The following is a 21,345-nucleotide window of genomic DNA, read 5'->3' on the forward strand; positions in this document are numbered from 1 at the left end:
TGTAGTTTATATTGTTCAGTTTATAGCTTCAGAGACTTTTCAGCATAATATAGATGCAGACACATATTAAAAACAGACCCTGCTTCTTTCTTGTCTCTCAAGCCTGCTCTGAATTGTAGCTTCCCTTGAGCAATTGTGTGTGTGACTAGGACTGGCCTCACAGACCCGAAGCTATTTCTGTATCCAGCTCCTTCCCTTCCTTCAGTTTGCTCCTTATCCTACACACTAATGGACACACTACTAGTGGAAAACTGGAAATTTTGATTTTCAAAATCTCCTAAATAATTTGAGGGTTGGCTTACTGCAAACCCGTTCTTAATCTGTCTTAACTATTTTGTTCATATCTGTTTTTTCTAAGATACCACTCTCTCTAGTCATAATAAACAACCGATCATTCTGAGCAGAACTGTGAGAAGGGTCTTGCAAAGTAAATAAATAATCCTAAATAAAAAATATCCCAATCTAGGAATGTAGAATTGCACCACTGGCATTCTGGAAGGCTGAAGTTTTTTATAGACAGTACCATATGCTAGAGAATAGAAGAGACTCATGGGTATTTTGATGAAAGCAGGGAATTTGCCTTTGGGAAGTTTTCATGTGTTTGTGGAAAATCACAAGCTTCCCATCATTTTCAGGCATCTGTGATTTTTTTTTCCTTTTTTTTTTTTTTTTTTTTTGTAACATATGGAACTGCCACTTCAAAACATGCCCTTGCCTCACTATGAAATCTATATTTCATTTCTCTAATCTTCTATGGCAGCCAGAGAGAAAATATATTAAAAATCGTATTGCATTTGTTGCATAGTTAAAGGGATAGATCGAGCTTCTTGCTTTGCAACTTCAAACTTGAGGTTTCCTCATCCATGAAATAAAAATGGCTGGTAAGCATTGCTTTTCTGCTGCATTAGTTACCATGTCATGTGCTTAAAAACCAGCTAACATCAGAACTCGAAGAACAAAGGAACAAAGTTTCATCTGTCCAGGCTTTTGGATACAAATGTCAGCATCAAAAGCCCGGGAAGAGATGTGGAGAAAAGAAGAATCTGTTCTGTGATTTCAGAATATTTTATGGTGTATGGCAGAACTAGCCTTCCTCTGACTCCATTGTGTTGTGTATAGGTTATCCTTGAGCAATTTACATTATAATCATGCTGCACAAAAGGGTTCAGATATGAAATATGAGGGAAAAAAATGTTTCCAGGTGGAAAATATTACTGATGCCAATATGCATTATAACCGCCAGGACAATGTCCCACTTATCAAATAATATTTAAAAACAGTTTGAGGAATGATTTACTTTGAGTTCATTATAGAGCTCTGAAGATCTCTATATTTTTAGTTCACATGGAAAATAAAGAGAAACGTCTTTCCCTCAATCTCAGCAATTCCTAAGTCACAGAGAACCTGCTACCATTATATATGCTATAAATATACGTAAAATTCTGGAATGATTACTAGTGCTTTTTCAAAAGGCCTTCAGCCCCTTGACAGTTTTCAGATGAAAATCCAAACTCATTTACAGTGTAAGCACACTTCTCAGCAAATACACGCTTGGAAAAAATTATGGTTCTCCTCCCATGCTCCCTTTCCATTTGCAGGACACAACTTAGCATCTAAACTCTCCTAAATTATAAGACTTCAAACATTGGGAACTCCAGAGGAGAGACATGGAGATTGCCTTATATTGTTTCTCACATTCTGCCTGCCTACACCATTACCAAGGTAGTTTAGTTTGCCATTACCTACGTACCATACTAAAGAAAAGTGGCCATTAAAAATATACCAGAGTGAACTTTCTAAGTCATTACTTTGGTTTACTCACTGACATCGAAACATACTTGTCTGTAAAACAAAACAAAACAAAAACTACTTGTGAAGTGTTACACCCACCTTATTTTTACCGGGCTTATTCTTTGAACATTTCAAACTGGAACACTGAATCACTCATGGTTAACTCCATACAAATAATTTCAGAGAAATAAATGGGTATAACAAGGTTGAGCATGTGTAGAATTATTTGCAGGCTCTTCTCACTCACTAGTTCGTAATGAGTCATCTTCATTATGCGCAGAGAAATGCTACTGCTGGCAGAGTTTTGAAAGTACCTACAAGAATTCATTTTTGCTATTCAGGCTTAACATGCATAGCTCAGTCTTTGAACACACTGGGATGTTTATATAGCTGCACACATAATATGCTGAGACAAGGTAAATCCCCACTTTTCTTTCTTGTCTTTCAGGTATTTTCAGTGGTTTCTTTGTGTGTTTGTCATTCTATTTGAATTTTGCAATCCTAATTCTCAAAACCAGCTGAAGAGTAAACAGAGAGGCTTTGTGACATGAAAAAAGAGGCAGATGAACAATAGACAGCAAATAACGCAAGCTTCTTTTGCATCTCTTCCTTCAAACAAAATAAATTTAGAATAAAAGCTTTTCTTAAAAAAAAAAATTGAAATGGTAAGGAAAAAAGTCTTCAATCCTGAAATAATTTTAAATACCTAAGAAGAGTCATTCATTATTTTTGGTACATACTCAAACCACTTCATCAGAGTTTTCCATTTTTGCTGCTTAATGTCTGTGTGAATTACCTGACTATTTCTAGCCAATAGCTGCTGGAAAGGCATCCCAATGGCTCCTATGTCTGACACTGCAGTCCATCTTGGGGTCTCCTGTCCAGATCCTCCTGGGGTTCTCTGGAAATAAAAGTAACACTAAGTACATTGTGTACTTTCTTTCTGTTTCTCTCTAGATGGCAGCATTTGCCTTAAGGACTTCCCTCTAGAACATTTCTCATACAGGAGTAACAATAAGAGCTCAAGAAAAATATTGTGAGGGACTGGAAATTCTTTGCCTTTTTTTTTTTTTTTTTTTTTTTTAAATACTTTTATCAGTTTCTTTGGCTATTTATTTATTTATTTTTTTTTTTTTGTGGGAGCATGCATAACTCTTCACATTGATAACTGAAGTTGTTTTAGCATAAAGAGTGAAAAACTGAATACCCCAATGCAATTGCATTGTACGTAATCAAAATACACGGGGAGTTCACTTAGCAGAATAACATGCACAGACCACGTAAAATAAATTAAATTGATATGGAATAAAACTATTGAATTGAAAACTTCCCACAAATTCAAATCACATCTGACAGCTTTTACAGCCTGAAAACAATTGGGTTACCCTTACTTTCAATTTCTGAACTCTGTATATGATTTGGTATGATTCAATAAGTTGAAAAATCCTGTTCTTGCATACTCCTGATGTTCATGCAGACCCTGGAAGAACCAGATTTACAAAAGACTGATTTAATGAGGCTGATTTCTAGGGAGAAATACACCTTCACTTTTTAAAACCAAAATTTGAACCACTCGATGTTTGCAATTCAGGAAAGCCCTGGTCACCTAACTCCATACGTTTAGGGGAGGATCTCAGTTCAGTTGCAATGCCCCATTGGTTTACAGAGGCTAAGCAGAGACCTCTGACTGCAGGCAGGGAGACCCAATTAAGATACAGTCTGCATTGTTGGGTAATTTATCATAACAGTTTGTATTATGTTCCTTTATCTCACATGCCCCATGGTGCTTTCTTATCATTAGAAATATCTATATATTTTGATCGTTCTCACTGTACTCTTATCTTGTTTGTAATTCATGACTAGACCCCTTACTTCTACTAAATAGTTACACTGAAAACTTCTTTATGCATTTGTGAGAGCATGAGGATGTGCTACCTCTAGCCTGCATGAAATGAATGAAAAAAAAAAAAAAAGGTATTACTTAAAATGAGAGAAATCTGACATAAATTTTATCTTTTATTTTTTCCTCCCAAATAAAAAGTCTTCATAAAAAGAGAAACATATATTATTAGGGGCATACAACATACATTCTTGCTGGCTTGTAAGCAGTCATAGCTGCATTATTACATTCCTCTAGTAAATTTGTTCATTTGTAGCCTTCCCTTGAAGGATAAGCAGCAATCTTATTTAATCTGCATTTTTAGTGTAGCACAACATGCACTCAGAGTAGGAAAACAAAGCTATGAATTGAGGCAGACTCATTCCCTATTTACTGGTTTCCATGTACAGTCAGAACAACAACGCTACCAGATTATTCTTTCTCTCTAGGCTGTCCATCAGCCAGACCTCCACTTCCAGCTCTGTCTGTACTTCAAATCTCGTAAAAGTTTGAGACTTTTCTTAAATGAACCCTATCTTCATTTTTGTCATGCTTCCACTCTCCACCTCCCACCAGTTTGCAATTCTCTCTTAGTCCCCTAAAACTTCTTGACTCTTAGTGTTTGACTGAGGCTGGCAAGCTGAGCCCCATGGATCCTTGGCTGTCACAGCCATGACATTATCCTGTTTAAGTTCTGCATGCCAGTCCCAACTGGAATGCATGTCTTAAAAGGGCTGCAATTTAAGGGGAGACATTGGTATTTCACTGCCTGTTAATAACAACGGAGGAAAGGAAGAATTTGTTAAAAGAAAAGAAACCCTCACGTATATAGTGCAAACGGGCCAAGTGTTAACTCATCCTCATCGAGAAAAAAATATAAAGTAAAAGCATGAAAATTTAATGCTGTAGCAGTTTGATCCAGCCTCCCTATTTTATCTGCTTATCTCAGCCTCATCTGATGAATGCCTAGCCATTCAAGAATTTATTCTCTTCTCTCTCAGGAAACTTTCGTAATTATTTTTAAAAATAGCATTGTGGAGACTTGGTGGCCAAATGCCTATTGATCATGTGGAAAGATTCATTTTTCTTCTGACTTCAAAGACCACAGCGCTGTCCAAGGAACTAAAACTGGCAGCCAAAATACCAGGGGAGAAATAGATAGGGGTAAGAATAGAAAGATTGTATCTCAGAGCGAGAAAAAGAAACAACAATCTTCAAACTCTTCTCTTAAATTACCGCAAAGGTACAAAGCTACTGCAAGGTGCCAGACTTGTTGGAATAACTTTTGAAGATAATAAGAATTATTTGAACTGATGGTTTGTAGATCTACTTGAAAAACCCATCTGTAATGTTACAAAAGCAGCAGATCTTTCCTAAGTTGATAGGAACAGAGAAGTCATGTTTAATTTAATAATCAAGCAATCCATGGACATTAAAACAAATGGCATACTCCAGATACATTTTCAAAGAGGGCGGAAAAAGTCATCATATTGAAATCAGATGCCATGTGCATCACACATCATTTCTTCCTGTACCGTACTGCTCTCCTGTCCTGTTTTTTTCCAGCTTTAGAAAGCTGTTTCTGTTTCTTCTCCCTCGGTTGATATGATCCAGTTAAATCCAAGCTTTGGAGACACTTGCATGAAATATCAGTGATTACTTGATTTCTCAGCATATAAATCTAACTACAAAACTTACTATGTAGGACTCTGTTATGATGTAACTTTTCCTAAGCAACATTTTTGTCTCTGCTGCTATCTGCTCTGAGACTTGCATTAACATAATACTGTCAGAACTGATCTCCATATAACATATTAAGCAATTGTTTTCCCAGAACAACCTGATAAAGCAACAAAAGGATTAGGTGGGGCCTTTCAGCTTTTCAGTAAGCAGCTTCAATGCAAATTCAATTCCATGCAGATTTTATTTTCTAAAAATGAAGGCCACAAATAGCTTCTTGGATATGGCCTGCTTAGGGAGAAAGCTCTCTCTTTAGCTTGCCATTCTCCCAGCTTTCCAAAACATCTCTGCTGCTTCTCAGGACTTTGTCTGACACTTTTATACCAAGCACAAGTTCTTGTCCTTGACCACTTTCTTTCCACTGTGCCTGAGCCCCTGTGGCATGCGTGATCTGCAGGTGTGAGCAGAAAGTGGCTGGATCTGAGCAAGGCGTCAGCAGATAAGGGTGGGCAGCAGTGGCAGTAAGCAGCAGACGGTCTTCCTGATTTTTAGTTCAAGGCAGGTTCTTAAACTGGCTGAACTTACGAGAGTTGACACTATAACAAGTTAATCAGACTATGGACTCTCATCCCACGCCTGCCCAGTGCCAACCCATCCTCTCACAGCATGGGAGGCAGAGCTGTGCACTGGCCTTAACCATATTCCACTGTTGCATTTCACTTTGTCCAGATAACTAAGTCCTCTCTTCTGGGATTTCATTGCTGAAACCCTACCCTAGAATTAGCACACATTCAGAGAAGACCTGCAGCAGAAGCTCCGATGAAGGCTTATTACTGAGGTTATTTTCTTGCACACATTGTTTGTGAGCTTATATTGTGCTTGTTAGCTTGCTAAGGAGAACACTGCAATGTGGCATTTTGAACAGCTGTTACATAATGTAGGTGTAAATGTTGACGCACAACTTCGGGGCATCAGTTGACCATGTATATGAGGTTGTATAACCTCCTTTGAGACTACATGGAGGTTTTATAACCTCCTTAAGCTTGCAGGAGGACAAATATGAAAAAGGTACTAGATTGCAATGTCTGGGAATTGTGGGGTTCTGGTAATTAGAGCATAAGCAACATAAAAACAAATTCTAAACCCAGGAAGAATATTTGCCAAACTGATTCACACAAACAACGCTGGTTACATTAATAAACTAAATATTTCCTAATCCACTTCATGCATATGAAACTCTCCTTCAAATCATTAAAATCAGAAATGATTTTCTATCAATATCCATATATTGCTCTATGAAATTCATTTAAAAATAAAACTACAAAGGTGTTCTGCATGGCTTTTTAATTTTGCTTGTCAGTCCTTCCAGTAGCTTCAAATACTTGCAGTTAACTGGAACACTTTGAGAACTTTTATTACAACAAGGTACAATTAGATGTTCAACACAGCCCTTATATTTACAGACATATGAAGCTGACGAGCTTTGTATGCAGCTGTATAATACATGCTTATACACGTAGAGAAAAGTGTAAAAGAGAAAGTCCAAGTAATTTTTTTCTTCTTATACAGTTTAAGTGAGAGAGCTTCAGAATAACCCTTTGTCCCCTGGAACACTTGATACTGCACTAAAGCTGAAGACAGAGAATGGAGTTTGCAAAGCAGCTACCTAGTGCACGGTCTTAAAATCAGCAATTGTTTGTGTGTATCGGTACACAGGACTGCAGTTTGCAGACAAGGCTCCGCGTCACAGGCAGATGTGAGTTTAACACTCTGTGATCTTTACCAGATGCTCTGAACTGGCTCTGATCTCGGACCTATGACAGTTTGGCCTATCCACTTTCAGATGTCACCAGCCTCCACTAGCAATTAAAGGATTGTCTTTCCTTGCAAATGTATGGTTTTTACATACTGTTTAGGTGACTGATCTTGACAGATCAAGAACTGATCTCACACTAGCGTATTTTCACTGGCTGAAATGGAACTCTGCGTGTTGTGAATGGTATACAGCTATTTAGCTATCAGCTGGGATTATATTCAATGCATATACTTCATTTTGTCTAATTTTCTACTTCAGGTCTTTAAAACATTTATAGCATGTGAAACAACAACAACAAAAAATTATACCAAATATATATGTATGAAAGAATTATATGAAAGAAATCCTGAGCTTTAACAGAGTACAAACATGAAGCTGTTCTTTACCATTTGACTTTCTCAATCAGTAACATATAACTCTGACTTCTGCTGTATATGCCTAATTCGGTATTCGTATCATGGTCATTACTTAAAGTTAAGAACTCCACCACTCTTTTAAAGATTCCTTAAGGCCCAAAGATTTTTTTTTTCCCCTACTTTTCACTTAATTAAATAGAAAAAAGAAAAGATAAATACATACTTCTTGACTGTTCTAAAACAAAATTATTGATTTTCAGCAGTCCTCTTTCTTCTCCTCTAAAAAATACTTTCAGAACAGGGAAATCAGTATGGCAAAAATTTGAACGTATGATTAAACAAAAACACGAGCTTACTAATAGCTGTAGTGGTCAAGTGATCCTGAAATTGCAGAATAAGAATTAAGATAGATAAAAAAAAAAAAAGTCATGTCCTGTATCTTTCACAGAGACTTAATTACAGAGTATAAACAATAAGAAAGTAGAAGAGTCTGTCTATTAGACTCCAAATTTTTAGAACAAATCTTGGGATTGTCTGGTATATGCAATAATAATTTCCATATACTGCAACTCTGGAGTTTTTTTAAAACTACATTTTGATATCTTGATCCAAGAGTCATGGTAAATTGAGAACTATAAAGCTTTGCAGAAGTCTATAGCAGCATTTTTGCCAGTAAAAATATAAGAACAAAGTACAGACCCCACTTGGCTTAATTTTTTTTTTTCTTATTTTTCTTCCCATTTTCTTTTCTAAAGTGCTTCTTTCCTCATCTTTGCCCTGGGACATTATGCAGCAGACTGATCACTGAACTTCACATGCTTTTTATTCATTAATAGCCTATGCCAGAAACACTTCAGCCTTTCCTGAAGCTAAGGAACAAAGGTTGCCAAGAAAACCGCCCGGCTGCCCGTGTGCTCCCAATCCTCTAGGTGGCTTACCAGCTCCCCAAAGGAAACATTCAGATGCCTGCCTGTCTAGAATGGCATTGACCTTGCACAGTGGCTTCTCCTCTCCAGCAAAATAGATTCTCTTGTCTCCGTGTGGGACCAGCTGAGTGACCCTGCTCCTGAAGGTGTTCCCGTGTACAGTATGCTATGGCTTTGCCCAGCAGTCAGAAGAACCAATTAAACCATGAAAGAATATACCAGAAAATACATGCGTTATTCAAAGGTGGTTGTTTATCAATGATGTTAAAGGATATCCCTGATACTCCATGAAGTAAGAAGACTCCAATCCCTTTATCCATAAATACTAAGACAAACGTCTCAGTATGGAAGGCTTTGCAGAATAACAGAAGGATTGACACTCTCCTTGTTGCCTGACATGAGCAAGTGAGCCAGGGAGACACTTCAGCAGCTAGAGCTCCGTGCCTTGATGTGAATCTAGAGGTCTCCCCTGGGAACCATGCTGACAAACGACCACTCTCCATGATCCACCATGCCTGCAGTCAGTGGAGAAGATCTAGTAGCCAAAAGTACAAAAAGTAACTGTAAACCAAAACCTCCTTCCAAGAGTCACCATCTGTTCAGCTGACTTCCTGGCTTAACGTTTCAGGGTTTTCATCAAAATATGAACTGTACAGTTTCCTAGGCCATGTCCTTCTGGTGATCCCATAAATAAGAAGTTCCTTTGAGGGAGCTCTGAAGGATGCAGATGGACATCTGAAGAGTGGGATTTGCTGGAGAAGGTAGGAAAGCTTATGCTGACTTTGCACCTTCCAGTTAATGGTGTCTCAAAGTCTAGCAGTGTGGAAAAATAGAACATATAAAAACATAAATTGTTGTTCTTTTCCCACATAGAGTTGGTGACAGTGGGCTGTTTTTCAGCCTACTTGTTCAGAAGATGAGGGTTCCTCTAACTATGAGGCACTAAATAGCTCGACAGAGAAGCTCTCTGGTCCCCTTGCCCTTTTCTGCACCGCTCTCTTCTGTTTATCCCTTTCTTTGTATCTGTGTTTATCTGCTACGTGTTCCAGCCTTTTGTGTGCACTGAGACAACTCTATAGCAAATGCCTTGCTTTACAAGGGCAAAATTCACCGTTGCCTTCTACTCAAATGGATGGGAAATTATTTTCATGACATAAATACTAAACCAGGCCTCTACAGGCATGGAAATGATTAAAGGTCACTCTAGCAAAAGCATTATTATGGAACATAAGAGCTGTTGCTGCATCCTTTGACCATTTTTCCTAGGCATGAAAGGGAAAATATCATGCCAAGGTTTTGACAATTTCTGGATAGTTTTGAAACGCAAAAGAAGGAACCATAACAAAAGGCTGTCACTTTAGAAAAACATGACGGAGAATAAAAACCTTCTTATTTTCATGTCTGTGTCAAGCAGGAATGTTTTTCTACATTTTTAGTCTTACTATGCCTTCAGCATGTAGCTGTGCAGTTTGAGAGAAGAGTATATAGCATAAACTACACAAATTCTATGGTATGAATTGCAATTTCTAAGCCAAAGATAACATGATGCCTGAGGAAGAAAACTGGATTTATACTGGGAGAGGGGTGAAATTAAGGTGAGAAAGGGCCAAAGAATTACAACAGCTCAGAGAGTAACCAGAAAAAAAAAAAAGGCTATTTTTTTCTGCTGTGTTTACAAAGGTCAAGGCTGTTTGCTACTGTGACTGAATGCTTTCAGACAGTTTTCTTGAACTATGTCATGCAACTATTTAAAAGTCTTGCCTTTCAATTTCTATTGCTATTTAATATTTCTGTTAGGATACCACCTTAAGGAAACGGGGCTTCACTGTGTTGAGTGTCACACAGAGAAAATACACAAACCTTTTCCTGACAGTTTTACAAAGTAAAAAGCTTTCTGATATAGGGTGAAATCCTGCTCTCCTTTTACATTCATACAAGCCCATCATTTTGCATATGGATGAAATAAGAAAATTAGTTACCTTTTATTTATAGTCTGAGATTACAATCATCACATTAAGCAGCATTTTATATAGCATCCCTAAAATTACCAATAGGAGAACGTAGTAGCAAATGAGGTATGCTCATCACTTTTTGTGATTTGCCCATGTCACGTCCTCATTACAGAAATGGCCAAAATGAATGAAGGGAACCAGTGGAGCAGTTAGCTCAGACTAACTGTTGGGGTGCAAAGCCGCAAAGGCAGGGATTCTGCCTGCTGATTGTTCATGCTGGGAACTGCCCACAGAAAATTCTTGTCTCGGCAACAGGCCACGTCTCTTCTCTTATGGAGTCAGCCTGGTTCACTAACACAGAAGTAACCTCTGAAGTACTATCTGCTTACCGATGTTTTAGGCCTCTTTCAAAAAATCTCATGAAAAAAAGTCAGGAGGGAAAGTCTTTTCCACTACGCTGGATTTCTGATAAATGGATGTGACCCAAACCTAAGTTGCTTAAATGTCTTTAAATGGCCTCTTCATGGTTTCTCAGCAGCAGGTAAAAATGGAGATTTGTATTTCTCTTAACATCAAATACACTTTAGAGCAAACCAGCAAACAATGAGATAATCTGTTACAGCTGGTACTGAAGGAAGCTGACCATACACTGTGAAGTATCCTACTCCACCATCAAAGTCAACAGGAACTCAGGGAGACTGATCAAGCCCATAAATCAGATTCATTTATTTTGTGAGGTAGGATGCACTTTTTTGATTCTTTACTCTGAACAACTCCATTATCTTACCTTTTAAAAAATATCTACCTGTTTCAGGAGGTGGGAGGAGAAATGGAGTACTACTAGCCCCATTTTAGTATTGTCATACTCCAGACAAAGCATTTCTGAGGTGTTTTTAGATACTATGGATACAACACTTCCCATGAAGTGCGATAATCCCTGAGAAATGTCTGAAGGCACTCACTGCTATTCTGAAATGGGATACTGCATATACAGTAGGAAAGTGTAGTGAAAAAGAAAGGGAGAATAAGAGAACAAAAATTAAATTTTAAACTGCTAAGTTTCCATAAAAAACAGTGATCACATGCTACAGCTTGCAATGGCCATTAACTGTCATCGTGTCAAGTCCTCCGCTCTTTTGTAGAGCCAGAGATGAGGGGAGAACATTGTGGTTAGTTCCACTGTGTCTTATTAATTGAGAACATATCTACATTTTCTCTGTTACCAGAAGCTGCTGGAAAGGGAACCTCTGCTCCGTATATGATAAATAACTGAATGCTTGACTATCAGTCTGGAAAAACACTGCTTCTGGGAAATTGGCTTTGTGGGAGTACTCACAGACAGGGGGAGGCAGCTGGTAAATATAGAAATAGCCAGCATTGAATATCCATTGCCCTATCCAGATACTGGTTACTGTTCTAATAACAACGAATCTTCAGTCAGACAAATTTTATACTCTCTACAAGATTTGCTGCCAAATATGTAATTTATGTGCGTATTGTCCTAGACATTTCATTTCAGATCAATGTTGATTATTTCATCTAATGGATGGATTTCACATGCTTTCAGTTTTGTACACCAAAATCTCTGTGAGCACAACAGTTGGCAATTGGGCCTCACCCTGATTATTAGACAGCTTTTAGTAAACATGCAGAGATTTTTGGTTACCCAATTATACTGTCATAAACAGGATGATAGTATGTACAACATTGTGAGAATAGCTGCATGGAGACACTTATAGGCAGGCAGTAAAAGAGAAAGAATAATAAACCCATTCTTGTTACGTATTAATCTGATAGTATGTTAGCCAAAATCATAAAACATTTCTACCAACACCAGATTAGAAATGAAAATATTCATTCAATTCCCAAGACAGACATGACTATCGCTGGCTTAATAGATGTCTAAATCAAATCAAATGCAGTTTCTTTGTACTTCAGAAAATCTTTTTTTTTTTTTTTATATATATAGTTTTAAAGTCTGTAAGGACTCTAAGATCCACATAAAACTAAATCTATTTCTCTTTTGAGCTCAGTGTAGAAATTGGTGCAAATGTTAATTAAAGAGAGCAATGCCCACTTCTTTATTCCTATGTACCGTAAGAAGAAAGTTTATTTCATTTTTCTGTTTGGAAGTAGTATTCCTCCGTATAAATAAAACTGCGTGTAGCAATACTTTCTGTATACATTACATACTGAATATAGCTGTATACATTACATTCAGCATATACTTCCCAAGAATAAGCTACAGTGAAACAATGGCTGCTGTATTTATGACTGCATTTTTCCTTTTGTTTTTAAGATATTTGTTTTGTGACTGGAAAGTGCATTTTTTTTTATAAATTGTTGGAACTCAACATACAATTCGGGGTATATTTGTATTAAACATATATGTAATAATGTGAGATTTTTTCATGTCTTTGCATCTGCACATATCAATCTATAATGATCTTCTTCTAAACCTAGACAGGTATATGAAGACACAGGATTATCTGGCTAAAACTTCACCCTGAGCATGATGCAATATGTGTTCTATTATCACTGTACCACAGACACCAACTTATCTTCCAGTTGGTGTTTGCTGACTGTATCTGTCACCATTTTGAACTTTTCTTATAGCAATATTTCTCTTTATAGAGTTTATCTGCATGGTGTTGAATTCCTTCATCTTCCTAATCAAATCGGAACCCTTCTTTCAAGTTTCATTTCTCCCCTTTGCCTTTGACCTTCCCAGTATGTATTACTGCTAGTATTATTAAATGTAAATGAGACAGAGGATCAAAATATAGAGTTGGAAAAAAAATTAACTTCAGGAAAACCACGCTCAGTTGGCATATCATAGATATGTGTAGGAAATCAACACATTCTAAAAATGTAAAATTACTTTAAAAACAAGTCTTTTTATGAAAGGAATTAAAAAGAAAAAAGAAAAAAAGAATCCTCTCCACGTCTTTGCCCCAAATCCACATCTACCAAAAAGAGACTCTTATTAGAGCCTTGGGGCTGTATGGGCCCAATTTTTAGTAGCCCATAGCACTTATAGCTCTGTTAGATTTCCAATGGAAAAGCAGATGATTCCCACTTAAAAAAAATAAAAATAAAAAAATAAGGTAAGTTCTCTCATAAACTATGTTGACTGATTTCCCCTTTACAAAGTTTTCAGCTGGAAAATATAGCTTGTAATTCTCTCTCTTTTAATTGTGAAACAAAATTACATTTCCATTTTCTTGAGCTCTTGAGCAACTGCAAGCTGATCAAAGTCAACGCCTGCTATTGACAGATAAGTTAACCACATAACAAAATTTCTTTGAGGAGGGGAAGAAAACAGTGACTGAAGGGAAAATGAAAGAGAGGAAGTAGAAAAACCTGAGAAGAAATAATCCATGGGAAAGCAGAAATAGTGCAAGAATTGCTCTCTTTGCCCTCCTCCTCCCTATTGAAAGACACATATTTGCATTAAATTTTCCAAAGGTCTTTTTTTTCACTTTTCTCATTAGGATACAGGAGCCAGATAATTTGAAATAAACAAGATGTGAGTAACTATAGCTTGTAAATCTACTGCAAATTATGGACAGCTAACTTTTTTTTGTAGTACTTTCTCAGTTAGAATATGCATTTCTAGAGCAAAATATTTAAATTGTTTGTAATGAGATTTATATAGTATACCCTTTGTAGAGTACAAAGTACATAACATTATAGAAACAATATTTTATATCTATATTGAATATTATGCCATGTCAGTATGTTTCATACACAATATTAGGACTTCACTGACACAACTACTTCAGAGTCTTTTAAAAATTATGAATATTTCCAAATGCATTGCTTCCCAAGTATTTCTATTTATGGCACATTCTGACAGTTCTTTCACTGAAAAACTGAGGTATGTTTTTACATGGGCATTCTCAGCAGAAGTGAATTTCTGCCTTTGCAGCCAGTGAGAGGCACTTCCATTTCTGACAGGAGACGTTCTCCTTTTTCATTGAAGAGGGGTGGTCAACCTGCAGCCCTCAAGCCACATCTGGCTTGCAAGCAATTCAGTTGTAACATTTGTGCTGAGACAAGTGCATTTCATCGGCAAAGAGCTGCACTGGAACAGACAATTCATCACTGGTAGGAGGAAATGAGCCAGCAAACACTAGAATCACTGAGTCAGGCTGGGGCTCACCCAAACTCCCAGACATGGCATGCATGAAATGGGCTGGTGGGAGTCTGGGGTACCCCTCACCATTTGTCACACTTAGAAACATAACAACCCACTAAGATACTGAATCTTCCTATGGCTGAGCTGTATGTGGCTCCTAAGATCAGACAGGCCGATTGCCTTTGTTTTGCAATGTTAACGCAGTAACTGTGAAGCTGGAAAAGTTTGTAAGGAAATGTCATTTCCCTGTTAGGAGCTGTACAACTGAAATCTGATTTTGATTACAGATAATAACCAGCAGCCACACACCCCAGCATGTCCTGCCCTGTCAGAGGGCAAACACTTCAACCACACGTTGACTTGATATTTGAGTTGTGCTCTGGTCAATGAACAGCATGCAGATAACTTCTGAGAACAAGAGATCCCTGAAATGAGCATGTTCCAGTGGGGTTCCCTCTGAAGTTTCAGATCAAGTGCACTGTTTCCAAATCAGAGGCTCTAATCCCTTGCCACATGCTCCTATCACTGCAATAAATTAGGATGGAGAATAAAGATGCTAAGGATTTGCCTCAGCAGAAGGCTCCCTTAAATGGCACAGCATTGACAAGACTGCCTTTTGCTTAAAAGTCAGCTCAGATTAGGGCAAAGGAAGGGGCGTATCGAAAGAACCAGTATTTAGCTATGTCTGGCCACAAAACAACCTTCTGAATGAGAAGCAAAACTAAAAGACAGAACTGTAATTAATTTGTATTAGTTTACATCAGGGATTAGAAAAAATTCCTCAGTGTTTTGGAATCAGGGAAGAGGGGCTGTAAAGGTGGAATGCATCTGATGGATCTGCTCAGTTCTGGTACAGCATGTACAAATGAATGCCAGAAGAAACCATTTTCCCCTCCAAGTCAGATTTCTCTTGTCAGTCCCATCTCTTTTTGTTTATGAAAAGGGCACCAGAATAGAATGAAACTCGGTTTTTGGATTTGCACCAACAGATGCTGTAAATTTGCACAGAAACCATCCAAAACTTGGGTTGTGTTCAGGTTCCTTGGCATCTTTAAATCTATCCATTCACGTTTGCAGAAACTGATTCCTTTTCGTCTTCTGTTCTAGCAGGGTCTACATCAGCAGCCTCACAAACATGATGCCCTGCTGCTGATGGATCCATAAACATCCTTTTCCCACCTTAACTGTCTCTGACTGAGAGACCACTTCTCCCCTACAGCCCCAGGACCAGGTGGTCTGCTTCACTTTGTTCCCTGACCTTTGGGATTTTATCTGACTATTCATTTATTTTGGAATGAGACTTTGATAAATTATTGTTCACTATTGTAAATGAACATGCTTCAATAGCGCTGCAGGCCAGAGTTGTAGCAAAGTAAATGCAGGTGATAGCAAATTCCATTTTGAAAGAGCTAAACATATGGACATCTCTCTCACAATCATCACAATTTTAGTAAGAATAAACAAGCAAATATGTTATTGTTAAGCTGTACTCAGCCTCTTCTGATATGGCATTTTAGCGCAAGAAAAATGTTAATATTTTATGTCCACTGACAACTCCCAGATACATGAATGCAGTCTGTGTGTGTGGTGTGCATGTACTGTGACATGATTTTGTAGCCAAATACGGGGCAGATGAGACACATGGTCACAATATTCTTCTTTCTTTAATATTCTTTAATAGGAGACTATCTAACTTTCAAAGGCTTGCATAAAGACGATCATCTATCATTCTCCTATTCCCATCAGTTCCTTCTAGCAGTAGAGAAGAAAAGAACTACACATTGATGTGGTAGGCTGCAAAATAGCAGTCTGCCTGACCTGCATCTAGATAACTTCACCAAATACTGGCCACTATCAAAACAGTATGTTGTCACCCAACTTTATTTTACCTGCAGTTCTTCTAGGATATAAATACAGTTTTTTCAATCTGGTTCTAGAAATAAGCCATAAACATAGTTCAACCAATGGATTAAGCTTAGATATTTACTTCTGATTTACAGAGCAATAGAAAATAATTAATATCAATATAAATAATAATGTATTAACTGACCACAGGGGAGCAAGGAAAAGGAAACAAGCAGAGATTAAACTGATAGTAAAATCTTCCAGTGAAATTCTTCCAGCTGAGTACTGAGTAGAAACTGTGTAAAGCCCTAAGAAGCCAAACAGTAAGTAATATTGCAGAACAGTTCAATGAGTTTCAGAGACTCTTTTGTCAAAAATAATCAGTTGGATATTTGACTGGAACATCGAGCTGGGAAAAAAAAACAAAACAAAACAAAACCAAAACTGTTGCAGGAGTTGTAGTACTACATTTCACAAATAAACATAACAACAACTTACACTTATTACCTTTAAAAGAGTTTTAAAATGACTTTGTATCAATTAGGAAGGTACCTAATTTTTTGACATGGGTAAAAAAAATTCCTCCTTTCAAAATCAGAGGTTTATACTTCATCACTAACTTACACGATACTATTAATAGTTAGTAGCAGGACCCTAGCAGAGTTATATATTTTTCTTTCTCAGTTGCATGTAATGGATCAGCACATTTTACTACATATATTTCATTTCTAAAGCTTAAATGCTAAATAGAGGGACAATCTTGCAAGAAGGATGCACGGTCCGGAACACTAGCTATAGAAAGTTCTGTCCATAAGTTTTTACCAATCATAAACCCAAGACTTTTACCTAGGAATGAGGAAGGGGGTTTCTTGGACAGATATATCAGTTCAGAGTGCAGCACAATCTCTGAGCTTCTTAAACTGCCCTGCTGCATCAGATGAGCTGCATCTCCCTGAAGAGAGCCCAGCCCTTGCATGAGAGCAGGATAAATAACTGTAATGACTCACAAAAATACACTTTAATGACAGACTAACTAAAAAAGGAGACTTTTGAAATGTTACTGGATATTGTTTTGGACAAAAATATTAGTTTTTTTTTTTTTTAATCTTAACTCAGGAAAAAAAAAACAACAAACAACACCCTATGCATGACTTCAGTATTATCTGAAGAAGGAAATTCCAGTTCTCAGCAGCCAGCCCTTGCAACACTGTTAGTTAGACTTTTCTTATTCCTAAATGTCAGTCCTGATGGCTTGCATCAAGTTCACTTTGGACTTGCACTACATTTGTTCCCCTCCATTCTCTTCCAATTCTGTCCTTCTTTGCTTCCTTCTTCATAGGTATAAGCTTTGGGGATATAATTCTGAATCTCTCATTTCTTTTTAAAGGAAAATTAAAATAAAACACAGTGCTTTTTAGGAACTGGTGTTTCACATTATAAATTTATAAGCAAGCTTTTTTTTTTTTTTCCTAGGTGCTCAGGAGGACGTATCATACTGCCTCTAGTATCGTCCATGCAGAAGATTGACAGATATGGAAATAACCTTTGACAAATTCCCTACCCTCAGAAACTTAAGACCTGCATTAAAACCATGATTGTGGGACTGACGTTCACTCATGATTTATGCACACTTTACTCAATGAATTTTAGTACCTGTAGGAAATAATTTAATAACTATAACTGCATTTATATTTGTTTTAGAGGTTTACACATACATAAAAGGGATGTGGATGTGGTTTTATGGAGTTCTATGTCCTACAATTTTCTATTTACTTTGAGCAGAGATTAAAAAAAATAAGGTTCTGACAAAATTTGGCTGTAATATACAATTTTGTCAATAAATATATAACCTTCTTTTTTAAATTCTTACCTTTTATTTATTTATTTATTTTGGGGAGAAGTAATGGAAAGAGGACCCTGTTGCATTTTGTCCCTTTTACTTTTTTCCTGTTATATTTTTTCCCTTTTACTTTTTAGCAAAGAGTCTGAGTTCCTAGGTTGTTTAGATTTCGAATGGTCTCCATCCTCCTTTGCAATCTCTCTGTTTCTGTAATTAAAGAAATAGTGAAAAAAGTGTGAGGCTACAAGCAAAGGATTTTTGAAGAGTTCAAGGATGTAATGTCTGAGTTCAGGATGAATGGGAACTCCCTACATGGGGAGTCTTCAAGATCTTTTTGAAGACTTAAACCTATGTTCCCTGAGTACTGTCCTGCAGGAAACAAACTGGCAGCATGGCTTGGCATTCTTGGGTTGCTCATGTTCGTTGCTTTGCAAGCAGTCAGAGAAACGTAATCTTTTCTTAATGGGTGTCAAAGCTCTACAAAAATCTGAAACATTCAAAAATGTCAGGACTGGTCACATCAGAATTGCGTCTTTTAAAGATGGGGCTGATTCTTTTTGTGCTTAAATAGGAGAATGATTACTTCTGTTTTTCCTGTAGAGCTGTTGGTAAAGAATTTTGCATAGATGTGGGAGCCTGAATTATTTTCCTTCTTCATGATAGGGGCATGCAACCATCTCTCCGGGGTACTGATGTAATAAGCATGCACTACTTTATTAGAAAGAGGTTTTAGTCCCCTTTTAGTACAGATAGAATTCCTTGTATCAAAGGCTGAAAATCACTCCAGCCTGGGGATGATGACACATCTCGGAAAGTCAGTTATTTGGTGGAACAGGAAGTTTCATTAGATGAAGTGTCATAGAATCACAGAACATACTGAGTGGTAAGGGACCCACAAGGATTATCAAGTCCAACTTTTGACTTGACACAGGACAACCTAAGAGTTAAATGATGCATCTAAGAGCATTGTCCAAATGCTTCTTGAACACTGACAGGCTTGGGGCCGTGACCTGGGGAGTCTTTTCACCCCTCTCAGTGAAGAACTTTCTCCTAATATCAAATCTGAACTTCCCCTGATGCAGCTTTAAGCCATTCCCTTGCGTCCTATCACTGGTCACCAAACAAGAGATCAACACCTCCCACTCTGCTCCCTGTCATGAGAAAGTTATAGACAGCGGCAAGGTCACTTCTCAGCCATCTCTTCTCTAAGCTGCAGAGCACAAGAAATACTTGCTTCTATTATCACCAACTACTTATTCCATAGTAATGAAGGAACAGACCAACAAGCAAATTCAAACTGGAACACACAGAGCCTACTCTGCGACCTTATAACGTATGCTAATGGCTAAGGTGCTGCAGGGGATGGGAGACTCTAATCTCCTCACCTAGAAATGCTGGCAATCTAATCTTCAAAAAAGAAACATCTACAGAAAAAAAAAAATCAAAAATCAAACCAAAGCAAATTTAAAACAACTTCTGAATTCAGAAACTAAAACCTGAAAGGTCTGGAACCTAAAAATTGAATGCAGTGGTATTTTGGTTCTCTCTTTTGCTACTTTCTCTGAAAAGAATTATATTTGTATTTGTAGTAGAAGTTGCAGGAGGAACAAAAGACCTAAAAAATGACTTCATTTCTAAGTAAAGTAGGAGAGAAGTAGTAATGGCAAAACCTCCCCTCTCACTATCTTCTATTGCAGAACGAGAGTTAAACTCAAGACAGGATGCAAGTTTCTCTGAAGCTGTGGGAGAACACTGAAGGAGTCTGACAAACAAGGGATTGAAAGCGAAGGCAGAGATCACTGAAGGAATCAAGGATTTGGGGAAAAGTTCTGAGAAATTTAGTTCCTCTCTGTTGAGATCTTTTGCCTCTGTACTTTGAAATTCATGTCCTCTTCCCCCCCCCCCCCCCCCCTCCTTTTCTTTTGACACTTTCATTTCATTCTTCTACCTTACAAAAGCCTTAATGGACTTCATTTCCCCCCAGCCCTCACCCCTATCCTGACCTAGCGGATCACCTGACCTGATACGTGCCCCGATCTTAAAGTGTGATGTGACTGATGAGGTGTACGTCTCCAACCTGTCACCTTCTCTGGTAGCCTACTTCATCCACATCCTAACACTTGGGGTCTCCCTGTGGTTCCCAAGAACTAACAAGATCTGAAGACAGTAGCCTGCAGAGAGGAGATTGCCAGCCTCTCTGATATGTGGGGAAGGACTTGGGTAAGACAGAAGGCTAAAGAGAACTACTGGGAGTCACAGAGAGGCAGGAAAAATATTTATCCTAGCTTTTCAATGAGAATCCAGAAGAAAGATCGGAATGGGTTTTAAAAACTTGTTTCATTCATATCAAACAAAAAGACTTTAAAAAAAATAATATGAGGATAAGGAGTACAGCCTGAGTGAGTTGGAAGAACACAATAGTACATGGGAAAAGGTAAACTTGCAAAGGTTTGGATGAATTTGTATGTTCAAGATAAGCACCCTGTTTGGGGATCCCTTTCCAAATTAGACCTCTCAACCTTTTGAGTTGTGGCTGTTGCAAATGTTTACTTCACCATGAAGTGTGCAGGAAAATCGAGAGAGAGAGAAAGAAGCTGATTTATGAATCTGAATTCTTGTAAGGACAAATTAATTGCACTGTGGCACTTCTCTATAAACTAATATTGACTTAAAGGACAGCAGGAAGAGATGAAGACAATGAGTCCCTGTAGCACTTACATGCCACAGAGGCCCATTAACCAAATGTGTACTGAAGCACTACATTTGTTTGGAAAAAATAAATGTATGTCCTATAGGTGAGTGCAGTAGCATAGCAAGCATTTGACAAGGTTCTGTACCTTACAAATATCCACAGGATAAAAGCTCTTGAAATTATCTTTTTCAAAATTTTATTTTTAACCCCTCTCCTTATTTTTGGACATTTGTTTTGGACTCATTTTGACTTCAGAAGGCTTTAGAAAAATCTTGTTCATGAAAATATACACATTCTCTTTATGCAGTGTTGTGTCTCGTGCTATTTATATTGAATGGAGTACGGTCACCCTTGGACTCCCACCATGATAAGGTATGTGTCTGCTTCGGGCCATCTCCAGGAATAAAATTTTATACACAATATTAAT

The 21,345-nt window shown here is 37.6% G+C and overlaps 1 protein-coding gene across 3 annotated transcripts in view; it reads right to left on the minus strand.

Annotated features, from left to right (window-relative positions):
• The window catches only part of FAM241A (family with sequence similarity 241 member A), a 271,707-nt gene that overhangs the window by 137,308 nt on the left and 113,054 nt on the right, over positions 1-21,345 (minus strand). For all 3 annotated transcript variants that reach the window (XM_038178404.2, XM_072036912.1, XM_072036913.1), the window contains exon 3: positions 2,588-2,692. In XM_038178404.2, coding sequence (XP_038034332.2) covers positions 2,588-2,692 — 105 coding nt within the window. The remainder of the gene's footprint in view (positions 1-2,587; positions 2,693-21,345) is intronic.

Source organism: Anas platyrhynchos, chromosome 4 (genome assembly GCF_047663525.1).
Source record: "Anas platyrhynchos isolate ZD024472 breed Pekin duck chromosome 4, IASCAAS_PekinDuck_T2T, whole genome shotgun sequence".
NCBI classification, from domain to species: Eukaryota; Metazoa; Chordata; class Aves; order Anseriformes; family Anatidae; genus Anas; species Anas platyrhynchos.